General features: G+C 46.7%; 1 protein-coding gene across 1 annotated transcript in view; it reads right to left on the bottom strand.

The window, feature by feature from the left end:
• The window catches only part of LOC126251790 (nucleoprotein TPR-like), a 419,454-nt gene that overhangs the window by 126,179 nt on the left and 268,307 nt on the right, over window positions 1-24,968 (bottom strand). Inside the window, exon 18 of the mRNA XM_049952417.1 lies at window positions 2,086-2,157. Coding sequence (XP_049808374.1) covers window positions 2,086-2,157 — 72 coding nt within the window. The remainder of the gene's footprint in view (window positions 1-2,085; window positions 2,158-24,968) is intronic.

Below are 24,968 nucleotides of genomic sequence, written 5' to 3'. Positions count from 1 at the left end.
CAGCAGCATCAAAAGAAGAAGAGGAATTGTAGAAAGAAAATAGAGTGACCATACCAATGTGGAGAATGAACTGCCATAGCGGAAAGAGGTAAGAAATGTCATATAAATGCTGAACAGAGGAAAGGCAAAACGAATACATGGCATACCTACAGATATGCTGGAAGAGGGAAGAGAGATCCCACAAGCAAGAGTCTACCACCTAATCGGTTTAATTTGGAGGAGAGGATGCATCCCAGCAGAATAAAGCAGTCTTCATCTGCCCAACACTTAAGAAAAGAGACCCAATGAGATGCAACAACTATATACGAATTGCCGTACTATATACAGCTTATAAGATTCTGAGGATATTGTTGCTGAAGCCGGTAACACCATACATCAAGCAAGTATCTAGATTCCAATTTTGAAATGGAAAAATCAGCAGTGGGTTAACTACATACAATAAGGAAGTGCTATCAAAGAGCTGGGAATTTCACGGTCTTCCAAAAAGAATATGAAAGTGTGGACAGGCACACAATGTGGCAAGAACTGGAAAGGGTGCAGGTTCTCAGAAAACCAATAAAAATAACACAAATATGTTCACAAGAGGTAACAGGCATGATGAAAGCGATTGAAAATATGTCACATAAGTTCAAGGTGAGGACTGCAGTGCAACAGGAAGACTGCCTCTCTCCAATTCTGTTTTATCTGGTTCTGTAAACAGCACTGAGAAAGGTATCAAGCCTGAAGACAGGAATTCAGCAGGGTAGAAGGATCAATGCCCAGGCCTTTGCAGATTATGTAGTTTCAATAGCACAGAATGATCAAGATCTGGTTCATATGGGAAGAGTGTTAATGGAAGAGGCTATGAGAGCAGGCTTGAAGACAAATATGGGTAAGACCAAATACCTCATAGTGAGCAGAGATAACACTGACAGATCTTTAGATATGGATGGCAACATCTTTGAAAGAGAGTATCTTGAGGCAGTACTCAGTGAAAGGATTGAGATAGACCAGGAAATAATGACAAGAATCTAAGCAGGAAACAGGTCAAGCTTTGCACCATGAAAGCTGCTGAAGTCCTGGCTTCTATCGAGAACTTCGAAGATTAGTATCTACAAGACAGTAAACTGTTGTCCTATACGGAGCAGACGCCTAGACTCTGACACCAAAGATAAAAAGAAACTCCCGACATTTGAGAATGCTGTTCTGAGACAGATGCTTGGACCAGTAAAGGAGACGACTGGAGAAAAAGGAAAAACCATGAATTTTAGCAGCTGAAATCAGTAGACAACTTGGCTGTGATTAAAGACAGGCAGCTGAAGTGGTATCGGCGCATAAGTCAAAAAGGCCAGATCACCAGGCAGGGAGTGGAAGAAGACATCAGAGATAATAGGTTGAGGGGAAGACAATGACGGAGACAGACTGGTAAGATCTGAGTACTATGGGACTAGCTGGAGAAGAATACATGGACCAAAGAAAATGCAGCAGGGGGACTGGCAAAGCCAAGGACCAACTGCAGTTTGTGTGTCCAACCTAGGAAGTATGTATGTTCTTGTTATTTAATTTTCCCTACAAAGAACATTGTAAAAGTGATAAGATGTGCAACACACTACAACAAATGAAAAGTGCATAAGTAAAATATCCTGCAACAATTTGACACATAGTTGAGGAATGCCCTGTTAGAAAGTACCACAGCCAGACTGCTCATTTCCTGGATCCGACTGACGGGGGGCCATTGATTATATCACTAATATGGACATACATTTGCGATGTGCATCTTACTCTGTTATACCCTAACGCTTTTTTGTCTTTACTTATACTTTTTTTTGGATATTTGTGATCTTCCTGTAACTTTTATTTGTATTATTCTTGCACATTTACAAATTTATATACTTTACTTGTGTCTTTACTAAATTGTGATTTATGCCGTGTGCTAAAGAGTCAGCTGTAGTTATCATCCGTATTGAAAACAATACAGAGCAGCACATACTTATAGCAAATCCATGCACTGTGTGACCTCCTTATCTCAACATTTCATACACATAAAGGAGTCACAAATACAAAAAGATTTCTACAGGTATAATATTTTCTTTTATTATATTTTACCTTCTTGCAAGGTGGTGGCACCTGATTATCTTCCTCGCCATCTTCTCTGCTTTCCCCAGCTGCATCTCCTTCCTAGCAAACACACAACCCAGAACACATTACACGACTATATTTCAAGCTGTATGAAACTATTATCTATTTTCAGGCCCTGAACAACAACAGCTGAGTAACTAAGGAATAACTGAAGGAGTACAGGTAACAACTCTTCATATAGTTTAAGTGCTTGAGTCACTAATAGACACAAGAACAATATAGAGAATGTCGCTGAGCTTTCAGAATAAGTCCTTCTTCAGAATTAACAGTGTGCGTGCCCGCCCCCCCCCCCCCCCTTACACACACACACACACACACACACACACACCTGCAGGTTCCACTATCCCAGACAACAACAATGTGCCAGCTCTGCAGCTTGTGTGAAGTGAATGGATGTGTAGAGTGTAATGGGTGAGAGAAGATGTTTATTTCTGTGCAAGATGACAAGTAGTCACACAAATGACCCATACCCCTTGCTGCAGTTTTGGTTATTTATCATTGTGCTCAGGTTTGAGAAATGTCCTATCCGCAATTCTTCCCTACCTGCCAAAGTAGTGTACTTTTGCCCACTTGATTTAAAAAATATCCTAGTTCTTCCTTAGGCCACACTTGCTCCCAACTCCTTGACATGTGGGTCATGCCCCAAGGAAAATGCTAGTGTAAGACCTATCCAGCACATCCACCCACTAAAACCTACCACTATCCAGACCCAGGCATATACTATTCTATCAGAGGCAACATCACTTGTGAAAACAGTCGTATCATATATCAGCTCTGCTGTTACTTCACTACTTTATTTTATGTGAGCACAATAACCAACCAGTTATCCACCACCACAAATGGCCACCACAAATGGCCACCGCCAAGCTGTGCCCAACAGCAGAATTATCCACCCACTGGAGGAACATGCAGCTGAGCTCAACAGGCTCAGCTTCACTGGCTACTTGACAACTCGTACCATCTGGGCCCTTCCCCTAAATACTAGTTCCTCTGAATTACTTACATGGGGACTGTCCTTTGAACACATCCTTTGAGCCCACAATTCTCCTGGACTCAATCTTTGTTGGCCCATCTCACATCCATCTTCACCCTTGTTCCCTTGACCCAATTTCACTCATTCTGAAGCCCCACACTCTCCTCCACTATGTCCCTCTCCGTTCTGTCTCCTCCTCCCAGTCTACATCATGTTATGCCAGCACGAGTGGCTGGCATTCTCAAACAATTATCATCTATTGCTCAAGAGTGACTGGAACTGAGCTCTAACTATTGGTGGCTACATGTACTTGTCGAAGCACTGTCCAATGGTCTGACGACAGTCATTTTTGACATGCCTTTGAAATTGCTATCTGCAGTCCCCTTCCTGTCTGTCCTAGTTTGTAATTTTGTTTGTTTCAATACTATATATATTCTGCTGCAAATGTATGGTCCCTGATGCTGTGAGTGGATCCTGTTGTCTTTGGTTGATCAGAGACACACACATTAATTTTCTTGGTCAGTCTGAATGCACCCTTCATACTGTCTTCTTGGGACATATGGCTGATTCAGTCTGTCAGCCTGGGGATGTATCACAGAAAGGCCACATCAGGAATTTTTATTCCTTAGAAGTGTAATTTGGTGGTTTTGATCTTGTCAAAGTTTTTAAGTACTTCATGAAATATGCACATCTAAGATGCCACAGTCATTTTCCTGTGTGCCAGAAATGTATTGATCATATGCCTCTTTCGGATTGTATGGTTATTTAAGAGCTTCGGTAACAATCAATCTATGTGCATGGATTTGTCACACATGGTGGCACCATTCCTCATAAGTAGCACATCATCAAGGAATGGTAGCTGCCTATTCTTTCCTACTTGCATGGTAAACTGAATAATGGAATGGTACCCGTTTAGGTGTTTCATGAAGTCACAAAGCCATTTCTCTTACATCTCCATAAAATGAAAATGCCATCCATGTTCCTGTACAACAGTATGGACTTCCAAGGGTGCCCAGTCATGTGATTGCATTTCAAACATATCCATAAAGAAACTGACAACCATCACATGTAGTGGACTTTACATGCCCCTGCATTTTCACAGCAAATGGTTGGAACAATATAGTCAGTGTTGGTAATAATATTGTTTATATATCAAGTTCTAGCAATGATAGCAAAAACTGTCAAAGGATTCACTAGAGTGCATCAATTCCCTTTTCCAAGAGAATACTACTAAGCTATTTCATTCTTCTGTCGTATCACATTACTTCAAATTGAATGGCAGTTTCTATAAGAAGCTGGAAGGAGTGGCATGGGATGTCCAGATGGATGACAATTTTTTTTTTGTTGATCAGCCAATTGACTCATCATCCTACTTGGCTACTATGTAGTACAGGATATTGGACATCACCTCTCTTGTGTGGAGGCAAGTGAAAACAGCTTGATGACTCCTTCGAAAATGTAAACAGTCTACATGCCAGTTTTCAGTTTGCCATGGAAGTAGAGAAGGATAAACAGATATCCTTACTTGATATGTTAGTTATGAGGAATGACAGAAATCTGTGCTGTACCTTTTATTGTAAACTCTGGTACTGAGCGCCGCGGAATTTGAATCCGCGCCAGACGTCACGGACATTGAAGACCCATACAGGTCTCTGCACCATCGCGCCGTAAGCTGTGGCGGTGCACAACTAATGGCCCACTTTTAGTGGGAGGGCGCCACAGTGGAACATGTGGTCCCAGCGGCCAATAGCGGCGCCCCCGATAGCGTACTTAAGCGCCTGCCTCTCGCTCAGCCAGCCAGTCTAATCTCGCGTACGTCGGTTTACACCTCACTTCGTGCTAGACAGCTTACTTCCTTGTTCTGTGTACGAGTGGACATGTTCGATCTTGTGGTATTTGTTCTGTCCTTCGTTGGTCGTGTCCATCCTCTCCCGTTGTGTTGTTTTTCGCGGGCCTCTCCGCGGGTCCTGCCGCGCTTTCCATGATTGCTATGCATGTGAAATGGTATTTACATAGTCTCTCAGAACATAGTCCAAGACAAGAGAAGTGATCAATCAAGGCCCTCATAACACATACAATAACAATGTGTGAACCACAAGACCTAGAATATGAAATGCAATGCCTGCAATGTAATCTGTGGAGATATAGGTATTCCGTCAAAGACATTGAAAGCATGACAAAAGCCAATGGTAAGTGAAAGCACACCTTTACAGAATAAATTCTTGGCCGCCATAATCCCCATACAGAATTCACGGTATACTCCAAAAACATAATATAAAGACAACATAAAAATCAATGAAGAAAATCAATCAGTGCCTCAGATAAGCCAAAGACAGGCACCCACTCACAACATTAGACATTTACTGAATACCATGTGCTTGCAGCTAAGTGAATATTGGAATGACAGGACAATCTGTTAAACATAGGTCAAGGTACATAAGGGAAATTTGAGTCTGTAACAGATTGAGACTGGCTCTTCACACATTGAATGATGTCCTATATTAAGCAACATCTGGAAAGTTTCTCAAGTTCTATCTGATGGAACAAATTACCATACCACCAGGTCCAGTAAGCCATCTAGATCTACAGCAGTAGCAGTAGCAGTAGCAGTAGCAGTAGCAGCAGCAGCACCACCACCACCAAATACAACAACAACAACAACTTTAGCAAGGAAATGGAAAGGGGTAAACATATGTTTGCAAGTGCCTTTTAGGGAACAACTAATTAAGGTAGCAAGCGGGAAGGCACACCAGTAATGACTGTGGACAGGTCTTCAGGCAACGCCACCACAAATACATATGCATTCTGTCCAAAACTTCAGTTTCAGTCCAATATGGGCTATACGGGCCACCATCAGTCTAGGGGGTACTGGGACTTTTTATTGTCAATTGTAAATTTATAATGTATTACACTTAAGATTTTCACTTTTAGTCTGTAATAAATCTTGTGGACTACATGCTGGGTAGAATCATCACCTCAGAATAGAAGTTGTTTGTTCTTGTAAAAACACTGACACTGACAGATTAAGTTCACATGCACTGCCAGAACAGTTAATAATAAGTGTGGAAGAAAACTGTGTTGGCCATGAGATGCTGCTGGAGCAGCAGTTGCCAGGCACACACACACTCTCTCTGGTCGCAGCTCTCCACAAAGCACATGCCTATCCCTCTCCTCTCTCTCCTAATGGTCTTCGGATTCTGTTCCATTACTGAACGACACCTGTCATGACTATCCTGACTATTGATGACCTATTCTCCACCTCCAGGGCATACTGACTGTATTCTGCACACAGAAATATTCTCAGAGTCTAGCCAATTAAAACTCTTGTCTATTTATAACTCCCTTGGATGCCTACTCCTCTGGTACCATCCCAGGCACTACTTGGCCCTGTACAGAGCAATTTATGATAATTCTTTGAGAATATCATCCACTTCTGCTGTCAAAACATCAAATTATCAATCACAAACTGGTCAACTGTAAACTTCAGAAAGAATCCTTCCAAGCAACATGTCATTCCACATACAATTCCCATGAAATGTACTAACACTTGCAGCATACCCCAACCAAGCATTTATGGTCTAACCTATATAGCACAGATGGAAAGTTGCTACTCACTTATATAGCAAAGATACTGAGTCTGAGATAGGCACAACAAAAAGACATTCACACTTAAAGCTTTCGGCCAACGGCTTTCGTCAACAACAGACACACATACACACACACACACGCATGCGCGAGCATGCACACAAAAACACACACACACACACACACACACACACACACACACACTGACTGCAGTCTCAGGCAACTGTAACCACACTGTGAGCAGCAGCACCAGTGCATGATGGGACTGGCGACTGGGTGGGGTAAGGAGGAGGCTGGAGTGGGGAGGGGGAGGGATAGTATGGTGGGGGTGGTGGACAGTGAAGTGCTGCAGGTTAGGCGAAGGGCAGGGGAGAGGTGAGGCGGGGGGAAGTAGCGGAAAAGGAGAGAAATAAATCTAAAAAAAAAAAAAAATAAATAAATAAATAAAAATAAAGGACTGGGTGTGGTGATGGAATGACAGCTGTGTAGTGCTGGAATGGGAGCAGGAAAGGGACTGAATGGGTGAGGACAGCGACTAATGAAGGTTGAGGCCAGGAGGATTATAGAAACCTATGATGAATTGCAGGGAAAGTTCCCATCTGCGCAATTCAGAAAAGCTGGTGTTGGTGGGAGTCCCACCATCTGGCCACAGAGGAGCATTCCCCTCATAACTCAGTAGCACCCAGGACTAGAGCAACTGAATTACATTCTCCACCACGGTTTCAATTACCTCTCGTTGTGCCCTTAAATGAGAATTGTCCTACCCACTATCCCTGCCACCCCTCCCAGTGGTATTCTGCCGTCCACTGAACCTACACAATATACTCGTCCATCCTTACACAACCCCTGCTCCAAAGCCCTTACCTCATGATTCACACTCCTGTAATAGACCTAGATGCACGACCTGTCCCATACATCCTCCCACCACCACCTACTCCAGTCTGATCACTAACATCACCTATCCCATCAAAGGTAGGGCTACCTGTGAAACCAGTCATGTGGTCTACAAGCTAAGCTGCAACCACTGTGCTGCATTCTATGTAGACATGACAACCAACAAGCTGTCTGTCCGGCTAAATGGCCACTGACAAACTGTGGACTACCCTGTTGCTGAACACGCTGCCAAACATGATATCCTTCATCTCAATGACGGATCCTTCCCACCAACACCAGCTTTTCTGAATTGCGCAAGTGGGAACTTTCCCTTCAATACATCCTACGTTCCCGTAACCCTCCTGGACTCAACCTTCGTTAGTCACTGTCCTCACCCATCCAGCCCCTTCCCTGCTCCCATTCCAGCACTACACAGCCGTCATTCCACCACCACACCCAGTGTTTTTATTTTTATTTATTTATTTTTCAATTTATTTTTTCACTGTCCGTCATCCCCACCATACTATCCCTCCCTCTCCCTTCACGCACTGGTGCTGCTGATCGCAGTGTGGTTTCAGTTGCCTGAAACTGCAGTCGTGTGTGTGTGTGTGTGTGTGTGTGTGTGTGTGTGTGTGTGTGTGTGTGTATTTGTGTATTGTTGAAGAAGGCCACTGGCCGAAAGCTTTTAATGTGAAAGTCTTTCTATTGTGCCTATCTGCGACTCAGCATCTCCACTATATGGTGAATAGAAACTTTCCTTCTCATAATATTGTTACTTTCATTCCCGGGTTTTCCATTGTTTGATTTTTACTATGTAGCACAGAGTTTTCCAAGACTTCACTAGAAACTTTTCCGAGTGTTGGTACGAAAATAAAAGTAATGAAGGGCAGTGGAGGAGGAAGCATCAAATGAGGTAGTGCAATTAGCAGAAGAGGAGTTAAAACCAATCAGAATATTCATCACTGAAGCAAAAGCCAATCAACCTCTCGTCATGGCAATCCTGATTGAAAGATCAAATGTCATTCAGATATCTGGAGCTACTCTGGAAAGGAGAAAAATCTGGATGTATACTTTCACAGGTTGCACTGGGCACATTGTGGCATACTGCAGGATGTGGACAGACGATTGCTTTCAGCAAATTTCATTTTCTTGAGCGGACAGCTGTGACTCACAGAAATCAGCAGATATATGGTGGTTGTTGGGATGGTTAAGGGTGACTAAACAGCGAAGGTCATCAGTCCCCCATTCCAAAAACAGGCGAGCTTAAAATCGGCGGAGCAGGTAAAAACCAAAGGGGGGATGAGACTCCCCCCCAGGAACGAAAAGAACACAAATGCAGCAACAAACACTACAGACAAGAAGAGTACAGAGGAACACCAGACAGAAAGGAACAGAAGAAAATAAGATGGCCGGAGACTGGTTGACTGACCACAAGAACAAAAAAAAGGGAAAAAGTCAACCATCCGACGACACACCAAAACAGCAACAAATATGGAGAGACGTGAGGACAAAAGACACAGAAAGGGAAAGGTGCAGGACCGCCCTAAATTGAACCATAAAAAGGACTGCCACGGATAAAATTTAAAACGTTGTCAGCCATGGAGGCATCGTCACATAAAACCAAAGGCAAAGTGCCCGGGAGATTAAAAGACTGCCGGAGGGTGCGCAGTCGGGGACACTCCAGCAAAATGTGGGCGACCGTCAGCCGGAACCCACACCGACACAGGGGCGGATCCTCCTGACGCAAAAGATGGCCGTGCGTCAGGTAGGTATGGCCGATGCGGAGCCGACACAGGATTACAGAGTCCCTGCGAGAAGCCCGCAGGGAGGAGCGCCACACATCGGTCGTCTCCTTGACAGCCTGCAGTTTATTCGGGGATGTCATGCCACGCCACTCAGCAGTCCACATCCCAAGCACCTTACGGCGCAACACCAGCTGCTGATCGCGAGCCGTGAGGCCGATTTCCAAAGCTGGGGCGTCGATCGCCCCTTTGGCCAGCCTGTCGACACGTTCGTTCCCCGGGATGCCAACATGACCTGGCGTCCAAATAAAGACCACCGAACGACCAGAGCGGGTAATGGCGGAAACAGACTCCTGAATAGAGGACACCAGAGGAGAAGAGGTATAGCAGCGGTCGATGGCCTGGAGGCTGCTCAGGGAGTCACTGCAGATGACGATGGACGTACCTGAGCAGGAACGCATATGCTCAAGAGCGCGCAATATGGCAACCAGCTCTGCAGTAAAAATACTGCAGCCAGCCAGCAAGGAGCACTGTTCAACATGGGCAGCGTGAGCAAAAGCGTAGGCAGTGCGACCATCAACCAGGGAACCATCAGTGAAGACAGTATCACAGCCCGAAAATGAGGCGAGGAGCGCAAGAAAACGGCGACGGAGGGCCACAGGCGGAACCGAGTCCTTGGGTCCCTGTGCAAAGTCCAGACGGACGGACGGACGGGGCAAACACCAGGGAGGCGTAGGTGCACGGACCCGGAAGGGAGGCAGAAGAGGGAATGACCCCAGTTCCGACAGCAGGGACTGGACGCGGACAGCTATGGAAAGCCCAGACCTAGGTCGCCGTTCGGGCAGATGGAGGACCATGGCAGGGAATAGCAGGCGACGATTGGGATGGCCCGGCGAGCAATGCACGTGGACAGCATAGTCGGCGAGCAGTCGATGGCGGCGAATCCGCAGTGGGGGAACCCCAGCCTCCACCAGTAGACTATCCACGGGGCTCGTACGAAATGCGCCAGTGGCAAGCCGAACCCCACAGTGGTGTATGGGGTCTAACAACTTCAACACTGAGGGTGATGCAGACCCATAGGCCAGGCTCCCATAATCAAGCCTGGACTGCACAAGGGCCCTGTATAATCGCAACAGCGTGCAGCGATCCGCACCCCAAGATGTGTGGCTGAGGCAGCGGAGGGCGTTGAGGTGCCGCCAGCACTTTTGCTTCAGCTGAGTAATATGAGGAACCCATGTGAGCCGGGCATCAAACACGAGTCCTAAGAAGCGGCAAGTGTCCACCACTTCAAGCAGGTGGCCGTCGAGGTAAAGTTCAGGATGAGGGTGGACCGTCCGACGCCTGCAGAAGTGCATAACTCGAGTCTTGGCTGCAGAGAACTGAAAACCGTGAGTCAGAGCCCATGATGCTGCCTTGCGAACGGCTACTTGCAGCCTGTGTTCGGCGACTCCCGTAGTCGTGGAGCTAAAGGAGATGCAGAAGTCGTCGGCATACAAAGAAGGAGACACGACGACCCCACGGCTGCAGCCAGACCATTAATGGCCACCAGAAATAAGGAGACGCTCAACACCGAGCCCTGTGGGACCCCATTCTCCTGTGTATAAGATGAACTAGTGGCGGCACCGACTTGCACCCGGAAAGAGCGGCGCAATAAAAAGGTTTGAAGAAAAGCTAGGAGCCGACCACGAAGACCCCACTTATGCAACATAGCAAGGATGTGATGCCTCCATGTGGTGTCATACGCCTTCCGCAGATCAAAAAATACAGCAACGAGATGCTGATGTCGGGCAAAGGCCGTACGGATAACAGATTCCAGCCGCACCAAATTGTCCGCTGCAGACCAGCCCCGACGGAAGCCACCCTGGGATGGAGCAAGGAGATCGCGCGACTCAAGGACCCAACACAAACGCCGCCCCACCATACGTTCGAGCAATTTGCACAAAACGTTGGTGAGGGTAATGGGACGATAGCTGTCCACCGCCAGTGGGTCCGCACCGGGCTTCAAGATGGGGACAACAACACCCTCTCGCCATTGCGATGGGAACACGCCCTCACTCCAAATGCGGTTAAAGATGGTGAGGATGTGTCTCTGGCAGTCCCTGGAGAGATGCTTCAGCATCTGCGCGTGGATGCAGTCTGGTCCTGGTGCTGTATCAGGGCAATCGGCAAGGGCAGCGAGGAATTCCCTCTCGCTGAAAGGAGCATTGTATTTTTCAGAACGATGCGTGTGGAATGATAACGGCATCTGCTCGGCTCGCTCCTTTAGAGAGTGAAAGGCGGGGGGATAAGTTGCAGTCGCAGAGCTCTGAGCAAAGTGCGCAGCAAGGTGTTCAGCAATGGCGGCAGCGTCCGTGCAGACAGCGCCGTCCAGGGAGATCCCAGGGACACCCATAGGGGTCTGGTATCCATAAATCCGCCGGATCCGGGACCACACGAGCGAGGGGGAGACACGGGAGCCCAGGGATGAGACGTACCTCTCCCAGCACTCCTGCTTACGCTGTGCAATAAGACGACGGGCCAAGGCACGGAGCCTCTTAAAGGCGATGAGGGTCTCTAGAGACGGGTGCCGCCTATGACGCTGGAGAGCCCGCCTACGGTCGCGAATAGCCTCAGCAATCTCCGGTGACCACCAGGGTACAGCCTTCCTCCGAGGGAGTCCAGAAGAGCGGGGGATGGCAGCCTCTGCCGCCGAAATAATTGACGTGGTTAAGACATGGACCACCTCGTCAATGTCACGCTGTGGGGGAGACTCAATGGTTGCAGCGGAAGTAAAAGCCCTGTGGAGAGCCCAGCGGGGCAGGCGCCCAGAAGAATGACACTGGGGCAGTGACAAATAGATGGGAAAATGGTCACTACCGCACAGGTCAGGGTGCACCCTCCAGTGGAGGGATGGGACAAGTCCGGGGCTGCAAAGAGAGAGATCAATGGCCGAGAACGAGCCATGGGCCACACTGAAATGCGTGGGAGCACCGGTGTTCAAGAGGCTAAGGTCGAGCTGAGCCAACAAATGCTCCACGGCCCGACCGCGGTCATCAGAGACAGTCCCACCCCACAGAGGGTTGTGGGCACTGAAATCGCCCAGAAGCAGCAATGGTGGCGGGAGTTGTGCCAGCAGCGCAGCCAAGACATGTCGGGGGAGCTCCCCATCCGGAGGAATGTAAACAGAGCAAACAGTAATAGCCGGCGAGAGCTCAACCCTGGCAGCAACTGCCTCTAAAGGCGTCTGAAGGGGTACTGGCGAGCTACAGACAGAGTGGTGAACAAAGAGGCAAACCCCACCTGACGCTCGTTGACAGGCAGCACGGTTCTTATAGTATCCCCGATAACCGCGAAGGGCGGGGGTCCGCATTGCAGGAAACCAAGTTTCCTGCAGAGCAATGCAGAGAACAGGGGAAACACTCAGAAGCATCCAGAGCTCAGGCAGGTGGCGGAAATAACCGCCGCAGTTCCACTGGAGAATGGAAGCAGGAAGGGACTGGGAGGGCGTGAATGCGACTAAGAGGCAGACGGCGCCTCAGAGCCAACTGCCGCCACCGGAGGAGAGTCAGCTGTGTCCATAGGAAAGGCCCCCAAGGGTTCTGTGAGTGCGAGATCCGCGGCAGAGGCGAGGATCTCCACCCCATCCCCGGAGCCAGGACTATGTACAGCAGGTGGTACTGAAACCGCTGGAACGTCCTTCTTCTTGGACACATTCCGTTCCTTCTTCTCGCGTCGGCCCTTAGGGTGAGAGGGCTGGGAGAGCTTCTCTGAAGGAGCGTCGGAGGCTGACGACGACGCAGAAGCCCTACGACCAGCAGGTGGCGGAACCTTCAGCCACTGGCTGACATCCGCCTGGGTAGGAGAAGAAACGGAGGAAGGGAGAGCCCCGAGGGACCCCTTCCGCGAGAGAGGAACCGGCAGAGGCAACGCCGGCGGAGAAGGAGGGGGAGGGATCGAGGCCCCCGGTTGTGGAGCAGATGTCACTCCCGAAGTAAGCGTGGGGGGAGCGACAGAAGAGGGTTTGCCCCCAACTGCTAAGGGGGCAACAGAGGAAGGCTTGCCCCCAGGCACGAGGGGGGCAGACAGAGATGCACGGCCCCGAGGGCCCACTGAAGGCGGCACAGAGGAGGCGACAACCATCGCTCGCGAGGGCGACGATAACGTGGCTGCAGCATAAGATGGGCGAAGGGAAGCAGGATACAACCTTTCAAATTTCAGTTTTGCCTCTCGATAAGTAAGCCGGTCCAGGGTCTTAAATTCCATTATCTTCCGCTCCTTATGAAGAACTGGGCAATCTGGCGAGCATGGAGAGTGGTGCTCCCCACAGTTGACACATACAGGCGGAGGCGCACATGGAGAATCGGGATGAGAGGGGCGTCCGCAATCTCGACATGTAGCACTGGATGGGCAACGGGAGGACATATGCCCAAACTTCCAGCACTGGAAGCACCGCATCGGGGGAGGGACGTATGGCTTGACGTCACAACGGTAAATCATTACCTTGACCTTCTCGGGCAAGACATCACCCTCGAAGGCCAAGATAAAGGCACCGGTGGCCACCCTGATAGTCTTGGGCCCTCTATGTACACGACGAACAAAATGTACACCACGGCATTCCAAGTCGGCTCTCAGCTCGTCATCGGATTGTAACAAGAGGTCACGATGGTAAATAATCCCCTGGAGCATATTTAAGCTACTGTGGGGAGTGACGGTAACAGGGACGTCACCCAGCTTATCACACAAGAGCAACGCTCGTGACTGGGCTGGGCAAGACGTCTTGAGGAGGATGGACCCATTCCTCATTTTAGACAACCCCGCCACTTCCCCAAACTTATCCTCCAGGTGTTCCACAAAAAACAGAGGCTTTGTCGTAAGAAAGGAGTCACCATCCGTCCTGCTGCAGACAAGGTATTGTGGTACATAAGGCTCCCGTTTGGCACTAGATCTACGTCCCTCCCACGGCGCAGCCAACGAGAGGAACGACTGAGGGTCATATTGCGCAGCATCAAAGTCTATTCTGCCTCGCTTAGAGACGCTGGTGGCTGTGCGACCACCAGCTTGGTGTGATTTATTGCGCTTCATTGCGCCACATCCGCCCAGATGCCACCTATTCCGAACGAGGGCTCTCCCCAAGGGCGCCACCCAGCCAAAGCAACGGGTACCTGGCCAATATCCCGTGCCCCAGACAAGATGGGCACATACTCCTTGGCATGCATGGGGAGGAAACAGCTCTGGCATCTGTAGTGCGATCCCTGCGTGGTCAGGGGGCTACCACCAAGAGGGTACATGACGACCCCACCACGACGGACTGGCTACCGTGCTGGATTTTAGGTGTTGAAAGGGTCCACAGTTGTCGTGGGCGCTAAGAAGAGGATTGCGCACAAGACGAGAAGGAGACAACCCAGAAGATGTTGGGTGAAATCCCCCCCCCCCCCCACACGACAATAGGTAACATGCAAGATGGTGGTGCATGAGGGACCAATAGAAAAACACCACGTAAGGCGTCCTTCCCCAAATGGCACGCACTAACAACACAAATTTGGAAAAAAGGAGGTCAAACCCAAGAGGGGACCATCACAGAAGGCCAATACGTGTGAGACTCCTTTTAGTGGCCTCTTACGACAGGCAGGAATACCGCGGGCCTATTCTTACCCCCGAACCCGCAGGGGGGCAGCAGATATACGTTTCAAATATTAAGAGCTACATCATTTGAGATACACACAAGCATAGACAGGAGAAAGGCAATGAAGAAAATCAACCTAGTACTTCTTAAAGGAACTACTGCATTTTTTATGATGTACACTGACATGACAAAATTTGTCATGGGATACCTCACAATATGTCTGACCTCTTTTGTCTGGCATTATGCAGCAACTCAATGTGGCACAGACTCAACAAATTATTGGAAGTCCCCATCCAGAAACCAGAAATATTGAGCCATGCTATCTTTATAGCCATCCATAATTGCGGAAGTGTTATCAGTGCACGATTATATGCACGAACTGACTTCTCGACTATGTCTCATAAATGTTCAATGGGATTCGTGTTGGCTGACCTGGGTGGCCAAAGCATTTGCTTGAATTGTTCAGAATGTTCTTCAAACCAAATGCGAACAACGGTCATCCATAAAACCTCCATCATGTTTCGAAACATGAATTTCTTGAATGGCTGCAAATGGTCTCCAAGTAGCCAAATATAACCATTTCCAGTCAACGATCAGTTCAGCTGGGCCAGCCAACTCCATTCATGCCATATAAATACAGTCCACACCATTATGGAGCCAACTGCTGCTTGCACTGTGCCTTGCTGACAGCCCGGATCCACAGCCTCATGGGGTCTGCACCACACTCGAAACCTACCTTTTAGCTGTTACCAATTTAAATCGGGACTCATCTAACCAAGCCATGGTTTTCCAGTTGCCTAAGGTCCAACCACTATGGTCACAAGCCCAGGAGAGGCACTGCAGGCGATGTCATGCTGTTGACAAAGGCACTAATCAGTCGTCTGCTACTATAGCCCATTAACATCAAATTTCACCACACTGTCCTAAAGGATATGTTCACCATATGTTCCACTTCAATTTCTGTGGTTATTTCACACACTGTTGCTTGTCTATTAGTACTGACAAATCTACACAAGTGAAGGCAGTCTGTCAACCACTGCATTATCCATGATGAGATGTAAATGCCTGAAATTTGATATTCTCGGGGCATTCTTGACACAGTGGATCTGGGGAAACTGAATTCCCTAACGATTTCTGAAATGGAATGTCCCATGCATCTAGCTCTAAATACCATTTTGGGTTCAAAGCATGCAGCTATAATCACATTGGAAACCTTTTCACATGAATCACCCAAGTACAAATGACAGCTTCGGCAATGCACTGAACTTTTATACCTTGTGTATGCAATACTACCACCACCTGTAGAAGTGCATATTGCTATCCCACGACTTCCCTCAGTTCTGTGTTTATCATCAATATTGGTTAACATGGCTGCAAATTTTTTGCAGATATGTTGCTGGCTCTAGCTTTTTATTGCAAAATTTTCCGGTGTTTCAATTATCTGATTACATTTTGCAATTGAAGACAATGTAATTGACTTTGTGCACTACAACACAGGGACAATTTTTGCCTCTGTTCAATATAATTACAGGGTAATGACCTTTGTCCACATATACTGCTGGTATGAGTATCATAATATACAAATAGCAGCTATGACATCATCTAATTTCATATTAATCTGGAAGCTTTGGAGATTTTCCACAGCAGTTGAAATAGTAGTCATCTTAACATAAACCAATTATTTGAACTATAATTTTTCAAATAAATGGAGCTTTTAGTTTTGCACACAACTGTTTCCTCTGCACAATTTGATTTTATAAGAAATAAGAATCATTTTTACCTTATCGCCAACCACAAATTTTCTTAGATTTTTCTGATAAATTTCTTCCCCTTTACCTTCCCCATATTTAGATTACATCTTTCCTCATTCTTTTTTAGAGTCCTATTTATTCTTTTGTTGTACAATTCTCTCAATCACATGTATGATAGCACTTGGATCAAATTAGATCTACATCTTTTTACTATATTATAATTGCTGCCTTACTTTGAAAGAAGACTTTCTTAGATAAGGCCTCTGTGACAGTTCACTAAGTTGCCAAAAAAAAAAAAAAGGGTCACTGTCTGCGGAAAGGGGAGAGAGGGAGAGAGAGAGAGAGAGAGAGAGAGAGAGAGAGAGAGAGAGAGAGAGAGCGTGTGTGTGTGTGTTTGTAACATCACTCCCTCAAACCCCACAATACAACCAGAAACTGAAACAAGTGAGACCCCCAGAAGGAGCTTGTATGCAGTTACTACATATGTGCATTGGCTATGCTTCAACATAATCACAAAGGTGCAATTCCTCACTTAAGATGAAACGTAGTCAGCTAAACCATTTGTTCATCACTGGGGGGAAAAAAATTTTCTAAAGCCACATCCACACTGTACAGAGGCTGACACATCACATCCCACTTGAACCACTGAAAGTGATGTGGAAAGCATGGGCTAGGCATTGTCACACAAAAGAACAATGGCTGACCCAGTACGCTTCCCCATCTGCTTTACACCAGATTTTTTATGGTAGGACATCATGCGACTTATGTTATAACTTCCTTACACACTGTGTGGTTCTTTAGTGGATACAGGAGCGAGAAACAGATGCCATTCATGAACAGAGAATTAAAGTATCAAATTATTCTACATCTAATACTAAATACTAAAAATAATACATAATTTTGTTGCTGTTGTTGCAGCGTCAGTTGCTAAGAGTAGATCTGAATGTAGAAATATATACAGATACAAAAGATTTATAAATCTCTCACTGTTCCATACAATGTCTATTCAGAAGATGTCAATCCCTGGCTATGAAAACCTGCAAATGTTATCCAAATGGCAAACACAAAAATGGAGTCAGTGCACAAATGCTCTAACTTAAGTACACCAGCCGCTGGGGCTCAGTAAAGGGGATACTCGTGTCTCGTCGAAAGTTCTGTAATCGTTCATTGCAGCACCCTTGTGCCATGATGGCGACTGTAGGAAATATGGTGGCATAGCGTATAGAAGGTAGAAAGTGCAATAACTAGTCAAGTACACCAATTTCAAAGCTTGGCGGCACTAGCTCCGATTTAAGTGCTACTCTCCTATGCAGTTCAATTAAACTTTCACAATAGTATCTCTATTTTACATGTTTAAGTCTGGGCTTAAACTAGACTATTTAAGGCCAGATTCAGTGCTAATAACTGATGTTTTTAACTGTTCAGGCTTGGAAACAGGAGAACATGACAGTGTATAAACTATGTGACTTTGCACACAGTAATTGATTTTTGGATTATCAATGTATTAAAAGTAACAAGAAAAGGAAAAAGCACGATCATTGAATGTTACATGGCAACACTAATTTTTATTCTTACCACGTCACTTCATATTTCTTCAGCTGACCAACTAGATAACGAGCATGAAGTCTACTACAAAATATAACAGATTAACAACTCACTTTTAGTAATGCTGCAAATAAACTAGAGTTATAATAATAAAAGTCATTTGTTGTGAAAAGTTTTCAATACTGTAATATGTATTGTAGAACACTGTTGATCTTTAATCATCTCCCAATATTGTGTTTTCAACTACTGTGTTACTTTCCAGCCTTTTAGTCTGGATCCCAACTTTCTTGGCCAGTAGTCAGCCAAGATTCAATCAGCACCTATATCTCACAATGCACAACAAGAGCATTCTTAAAACAAATGCTGCTTGCCCAAAAGTGACCACAATGGAGTGTGCCTACAGTTGAAAAGAAGAAAATTCTCACATTAAAATAAAAAATTAAAAACATTTTCTATGTACTTTCTCTTATCTTTTAGCTGCTGGATGCTTTGGAAAGCTTTCTTGTTGATTTACTCATTTTTGTTGACTTAAGTTCCTTCTCGAGTTCCATATCTTGAAATAGGATCGACATTTTATGTAGTAAAAAATTCGGTTGGGTACAGCCGCCAGGGCACATTCTGCACTACAAGCTAAGCTTGAAGTCTTCATTTTTATTTTTCAATGCTTTCCAAACAGTCACAGAACAAGTCAACTCACAAGGCAGACAGATGGGTTCTGCCCAATTCACAATTCCCTCCTTTTGATAAAACATTCTTGACACACACATATATACTCGAGCATATGTAAATGTAGACTGTCTACTGACGAAATATGGTCATCACATACCAATGATCTAATAATACCAAAACGTTGCTCTAGTGGGTCCTGATTGAACTTTGACATCAATACATATCTGAACCCTCTATTCCACAGGTATGCAAGCAATTCCTAATGTGCTCTACACGGTTACTCTGAGCGATTCCAATGTTCTGTTTGAAGCAAAAGTACTATCTGAAGTGGTCAGAACATGAGAAATATGCTGCAGAATTTTGTGGTGATCTAAATCTTTCCTCATACCACATGATAGTGTTTTCGAATTCATAGTTTTTATACCAAGTAAACTTTACAGTTTGCTTGCTATCTTCAAATCTCACAAAACCATTTATATATATATATATATATACATATATCTAAAAACAAAGATGATGTGGCTTACCGAACGAAAGCGCTGGCAGGTCAATAGACACACAAACAAACACAAACACACACACAAAATTCAAGCTTTCGCAACATACTGTTGCCTCATCAGGAAAGAGGGGAAGGAGAGGGAAAGACGAAAGGATGTGGGTTTTAAGGGAGAGGGTAAGGAGTCATTCCAATCCCGGGAGCGGAAAGACTTACCTTAGGGGGAAAAAAGGACAGGTATACACTCGCACACACACACACATATCCATCCACACATATACAGACACAAGCAGACATATTTAAAGACCACGTGTATACATACACACACACACACACACACACACACACACACACACACACACACACACACACACACACAAAGATGATGTGACTTACCAAACGAAAGCGCTGGCAGGTCGATAGACACACAAACATACACACAAAATTCTAGCTTTCGCAAGCAACGGCTGCTTCGTCAGGAAAGAGGGAAGGAGAGGGAAAGACAAAAGGATGTGGGTTTTAAAGGAGAGGGTAAGGAGTCATTCCAATCCCGGGAGCGGAAAGACTTACCTTAGGGGGAAAAAAGGACAGGTATACACTCGCACACACACCCATATCCATCCACACATACAGACACAAGCAGACATATTTAAAGACAAAGAGTTTGGGCAGAGATGTCAGTCGAGGTGGAAGAGTAGAGGCAAAGAAGTTGTTGAAAGACAGGTGAGGTATGAGTGGCGGCAACTTGAAATTAGCGGAGATTGAGGCCTGGCGGATAACGAGAAGAGAGGATATACTGAAGGGCAAGTTCCCATCTCCGGAGTTCGGATAGGTTGGTGTTGGTGGGAAGTATCCAGATAACCCGGACGGTGTAACACTGTGCCAAGATGTGCTGGCTGTGCACCAAGGCATGTTTAGCCACAGGGTGATCCTCATTACCAACAAACACTGTCTGCCTGTGTCCATTCATGCGAATGGACAGTTTGTTGCTGGTCATTCCCACATAGAATGCATCATAGTGTAGGCAGGTCAGTTGGTAAATCACGTGGGTGCTTTCACACGTGGCTCTGCCTTTGATCGTGTACACCTTCCGGGTTACAGGACTGGAGTAGGTGGTGGTGGGAGGGTGCATGGGACAGGTTTTGCACCGGGGGCGGTTACAAGGATAGGAGCCAGAGGGTAGGGAAGGTGGTTTGGGGATTTCATAGGGATGAACTAACAGGTTACGAAGGTTAGGTGGACGGCGGAAAGACACTCTTGGCGGAGTGGGGAGGATTTCATGAAGGATGGATCTCATTTCAGGGCAGGATTTGAGGAAGTCGTATCCCTGCTGGAGAGCCACATTCAGAGTCTGGTCCAGTCCCGGAAAGTATCCTGTCACAAGTGGGGCACTTTTGTGGTTCTTCTGTGGGGGATTCTGGGTTTGAGGGGATGAGGAAGTGGCTCTGGTTATTTGCTTCTGTACCAGGCCGGGAGGGTAGTTGCGGGATGCGAAAGCTGTCGTCAGGTTGTTGGTGTAATGTTTCAGGGATTCCGGACTGGAGCAGATTCGTTTGCCACGAAGACCTAGGCTGTAGGGAAGGGACCGTTTGATGTGGAATGGGTGGCAGCTGTCGTAATGGAGGTACTGTTGCTTGTTGGTGGGTTTGATGTGGACGGACGTGTGAAGTTGGCCATTGGACAGGTGGAGGTCAACGTCAATGAAAGTGGCATGGGATTTGGAGTAGGACCAGGTGAATCTCATGGAACCAAAGGAGTTGAGGTTGGAGAGGAAATTCTGGAGTTCTTCTTCACTGTGAGTCCAGATCATGAAGATGTCATCAATAAATCCGTGCCAAACTTTGGGTTGGCAGACCTGGGTAACCAAGAAGGCTTCCTCTAAGCGACCCATGAATAGGTTGGCGTACGAGGGGGCCATCCTGGTACCCATGGCTGTTCCCTTTAATTGTTGGTATGTCTGGCCTTCAAAAGTGAAGAAGTTGTGGGTCAGGATGAAGCTGGCTAAGGTAATGAGGAAAGAGGTTTTAGGTAGGGTGGCAGGTGATCGGCGTGAAAGGAAATGCTCCATCGCAGCGAGGCCCTGGACGTGCGGAATATTTGTGTATAAGGAAGTGGCATCAATGGTTACAAGGATGGTTTCCGAGGGTAACAGATTGGGTAAGGATTCCAGGCGTTCAAGGAAGTGGTTGGTGTCTATGATGAAGGATGGGAGACTGCATGTAATGGGTTGACTCCATCAACCTCCTGACCCCACCGACACCCCGCACCCCAACCTTCTACCTTCTTCCAAAAATCCACAAACCCAATCATCCCGGCCGCCCCATTGTAGCTGGTTACCAAGCCCCCACAGAACGTATCTCTGCCTACGTATTCACCTGACTCCATCAACCTCCTGACCCCACCGACACCCCGCACCCCAACCTTCTACCTTCTTCCAAAAATCCACAAACCCAATCATCCCGGCCGCCCCATTGTAGCTGGTTACCAAGCCCCCACAGAACGTATCTCTGCCTACGTATTCCTTCATCAAAGACACCAACCACTTCCTTGAACGCCTGGAATCCTTACCCAATCTGTTACCCCCGGAAACCATCCTTGTAACCATTGATGCCACTTCCTTATACACAAATATTCCGCACGTCCAGGGCCTCGCTACGATGGAGCATTTCCTTTCACGCCGATCACCTGCCACCCTACCTAAAACCTCTTTCCTCATTACCTTAGCCAGCTTCATCCTGACCCACAACTTCTTCACTTTTGAAGGCCAGACATACCAACAATTAAAGGGAACAGCCATGGGTACCAGGATGGCCCCCTCGTACGCCAACCTATTCATGGGTCGCTTAGAGGAAGCCTTCTTGGTTACCCAGGTCTGCCAACCCAAAGTTTGGTACAGATTTATTGATGACATCTTCATGATCTGGACTCACAGTGAAGAAGAACTCCAGAATTTCCTCTCCAACCTCAACTCCTTTGGTTCCATCAGATTCACCTGGTCCTACTCCAAATCCCATGCCACTTTCCTTGACGTTGACCTCCACCTGTCCAATGGCCAACTTCACACGTCCGTCCACATCAAACCCACCAACAAGCAACAGTACCTCCATTATGACAGCTGCCACCCATTCCACATCAAACGGTCCCTTCCCTACAGCCTAGGTCTTCGTGGCAAACGAATCTGCTCCAGTCCGGAATCCCTGAAACATTACACCAACAACCTGACGACAGCTTTCGCATTCCGCAACTACCCTCCCGGCCTGGTACAGAAGCAAATAACCAGAGCCACTTCCTCATCCCCTCAAACCCAGAATCCCCCACAGAAGAACCACAAAAGTGCCCCACTTGTGACAGGATACTTTCCGGGACTGGACCAGACTCTGAATGTGGCTCTCCAGCAGGGATACGACTTCCTCAAATCCTGCCCTGAAATGAGATCCATCCTTCATGAAATCCTCCCCACTCCGCCAAGAGTGTCTTTCCGCCGTCCACCTAACCTTCGTAACCTGTTAGTTCATCCCTATGAAATCCCCAAACCACCTTCCCTACCCTCTGGCTCCTATCCTTGTAACCGCCCCCGGTGCAAAACCTGTCCCATGCACCCTCCCACCACCACCTACTCCAGTCCTGTAACCCGGAAGGTGTACACGATCAAAGGCAGAGCCACGTGTGAAAGCACCCACGTGATTTACCAACTGACCTGCCTACACTGTGATGCATTCTATGTGGGAATGACCAGCAACAAACTGTCCATTCGCATGAATGGACACAGGCAGACAGTGTTTGTTGGTAATGAGGATCACCCTGTGGCTAAACATGCCTTGGTGCACAGCCAGCACATCTTGGCACAGTGTTACACCGTCCGGGTTATCTGGATACTTCCCACCAACACCAACCCATCCGAACTCCGGAGATGGGAACTTGCCCTTCAGTATATCCTCTCTTCTCGTTATCCGCCAGGCCTCAATCTCCGCTAATTTCAAGTTGCCGCCACTCATACCTCACCTGTCTTTCAACAACTTCTTTGCCTCTACTCTTCCACCTCGACTGACATCTCTGCCCAAACTCTTTGTCTTTAAATATGTCTGCTTGTGTCTGTATGTGTGGATGGATATGGGTGTGTGTGCGAGTGTATACCTGTCCTTTTTTCCCCCTAAGGTAAGTCTTTCCGCTCCCGGGATTGGAATGACTCCTTATCCTCTCCCTTAAAACCCACATCCTTTCGTCTTTCCCTCTCCTTCCCCTCTTTCCTGATGAGGCAACAGTTTGTTGCGAAAGCTTGAATTTTGTGTGTATATTTGTGTTTGTTTGTGTGTCTATCGACCTGCCAGAGCTTTTGTTTGGTAAGTCTCATCATCTTTCTTTTTAGATATATTTTTCCACGTGGAATGTTTCCCTCTGTTATATATATATATATATATATATATCAATCCACACATACACAGACATAAGCAGACATATTCAAAGAATATTGGTCTTTGAATATGTCTGCTTGTCTCTGTATAGGTGTGGATGGATATGTGTGTGTGTGCGCGAGTGTATACCCGTCCATTTTTCCCCCTAAAGTAAGTCTTTCCGCTCCCGGGATTGGAATGACTCCTTACCCTCTCCCGTAAAACCCACATCCCTTTCCTGATGAGGCAACAGTTTGCTGCGAAAGCTTGAATTTTGTGTGTATGTTTGTGTGTCTGTCGACCTGCCAGCACTTTCACTTGGTAAGTCACACCATCTTTGTTTGACTTACCAAATGAAAGTGCTGGCAGGTCGACATTATATATATATATATATATATATATATATATATATATATATATATATATTTTCATACGTGGAATGTTTCCCTCTATTATAATCATATATAGATGATGTGACTTACCATACGAAAGTGCTGGCAGGTCGATAGATACACAAACAAACACATACATACACACACACAAAATTCAAGCTTTCGCAAACAATGGTTGCTTCGTCAGGAAAGAGGGAAGGAGAGGGAAAGATGAAAGGATGTGGGTTTTAAGGGAGAGGGTAAGGAGTCATTCCAATCCCAGGAGCAGAAAGACTTACCTTAGGGGGAAAAAAGGACAGGTATTCACTCGTGCGCACACACACACACACACACACACATATCCATCCGCACATACACAGCCACAAGCAGACATTTGTAAAGGCAAAGAGTTTTGGCAGGGATGTCAGTCGTGGTGGAAGTACAGAGGCAAAGATGTTGTTGTTGAAAGACCGGTGAGTTATGAGCGGCGGCAACTTGAAATTAGCGGAGGTTGAGGCCTGGCAGATAACAAGAAGAGAGGATATACTGAAGGGCAAGTTCCCATCTCCGGAGTTCTGACAGGTTGGTGTTAGTGGGAAGTATCCAGATAACCCGGACGGTGTAACACTGTGCCAAAATGTGCTGGCCGTGCACAAAGGCATGTTTAGCCACAGGGTGATCTTCATTACCAACAAACACTGTCTGCCGATGTCCATTCATGCGAATGGACAGTTTGTTGCTGGTCATTCCCACATAGAAAGCTTCACAGTGTAGGCAGGTCAGTTGGTAAATCACGTGGGTGCTTTCACACGTGGCTCTGCCTTTGATCGTGTACACCTTCCGGGTTACAGG

This window comes from Schistocerca nitens, chromosome 4 (genome assembly GCF_023898315.1).
Source record: "Schistocerca nitens isolate TAMUIC-IGC-003100 chromosome 4, iqSchNite1.1, whole genome shotgun sequence".
Taxonomy (NCBI): Eukaryota; Metazoa; Arthropoda; class Insecta; order Orthoptera; family Acrididae; genus Schistocerca; species Schistocerca nitens.
The sequence above is the reverse complement of the archived record's forward strand: the minus strand, read 5'-3'. Positions and strand labels throughout refer to the sequence as shown.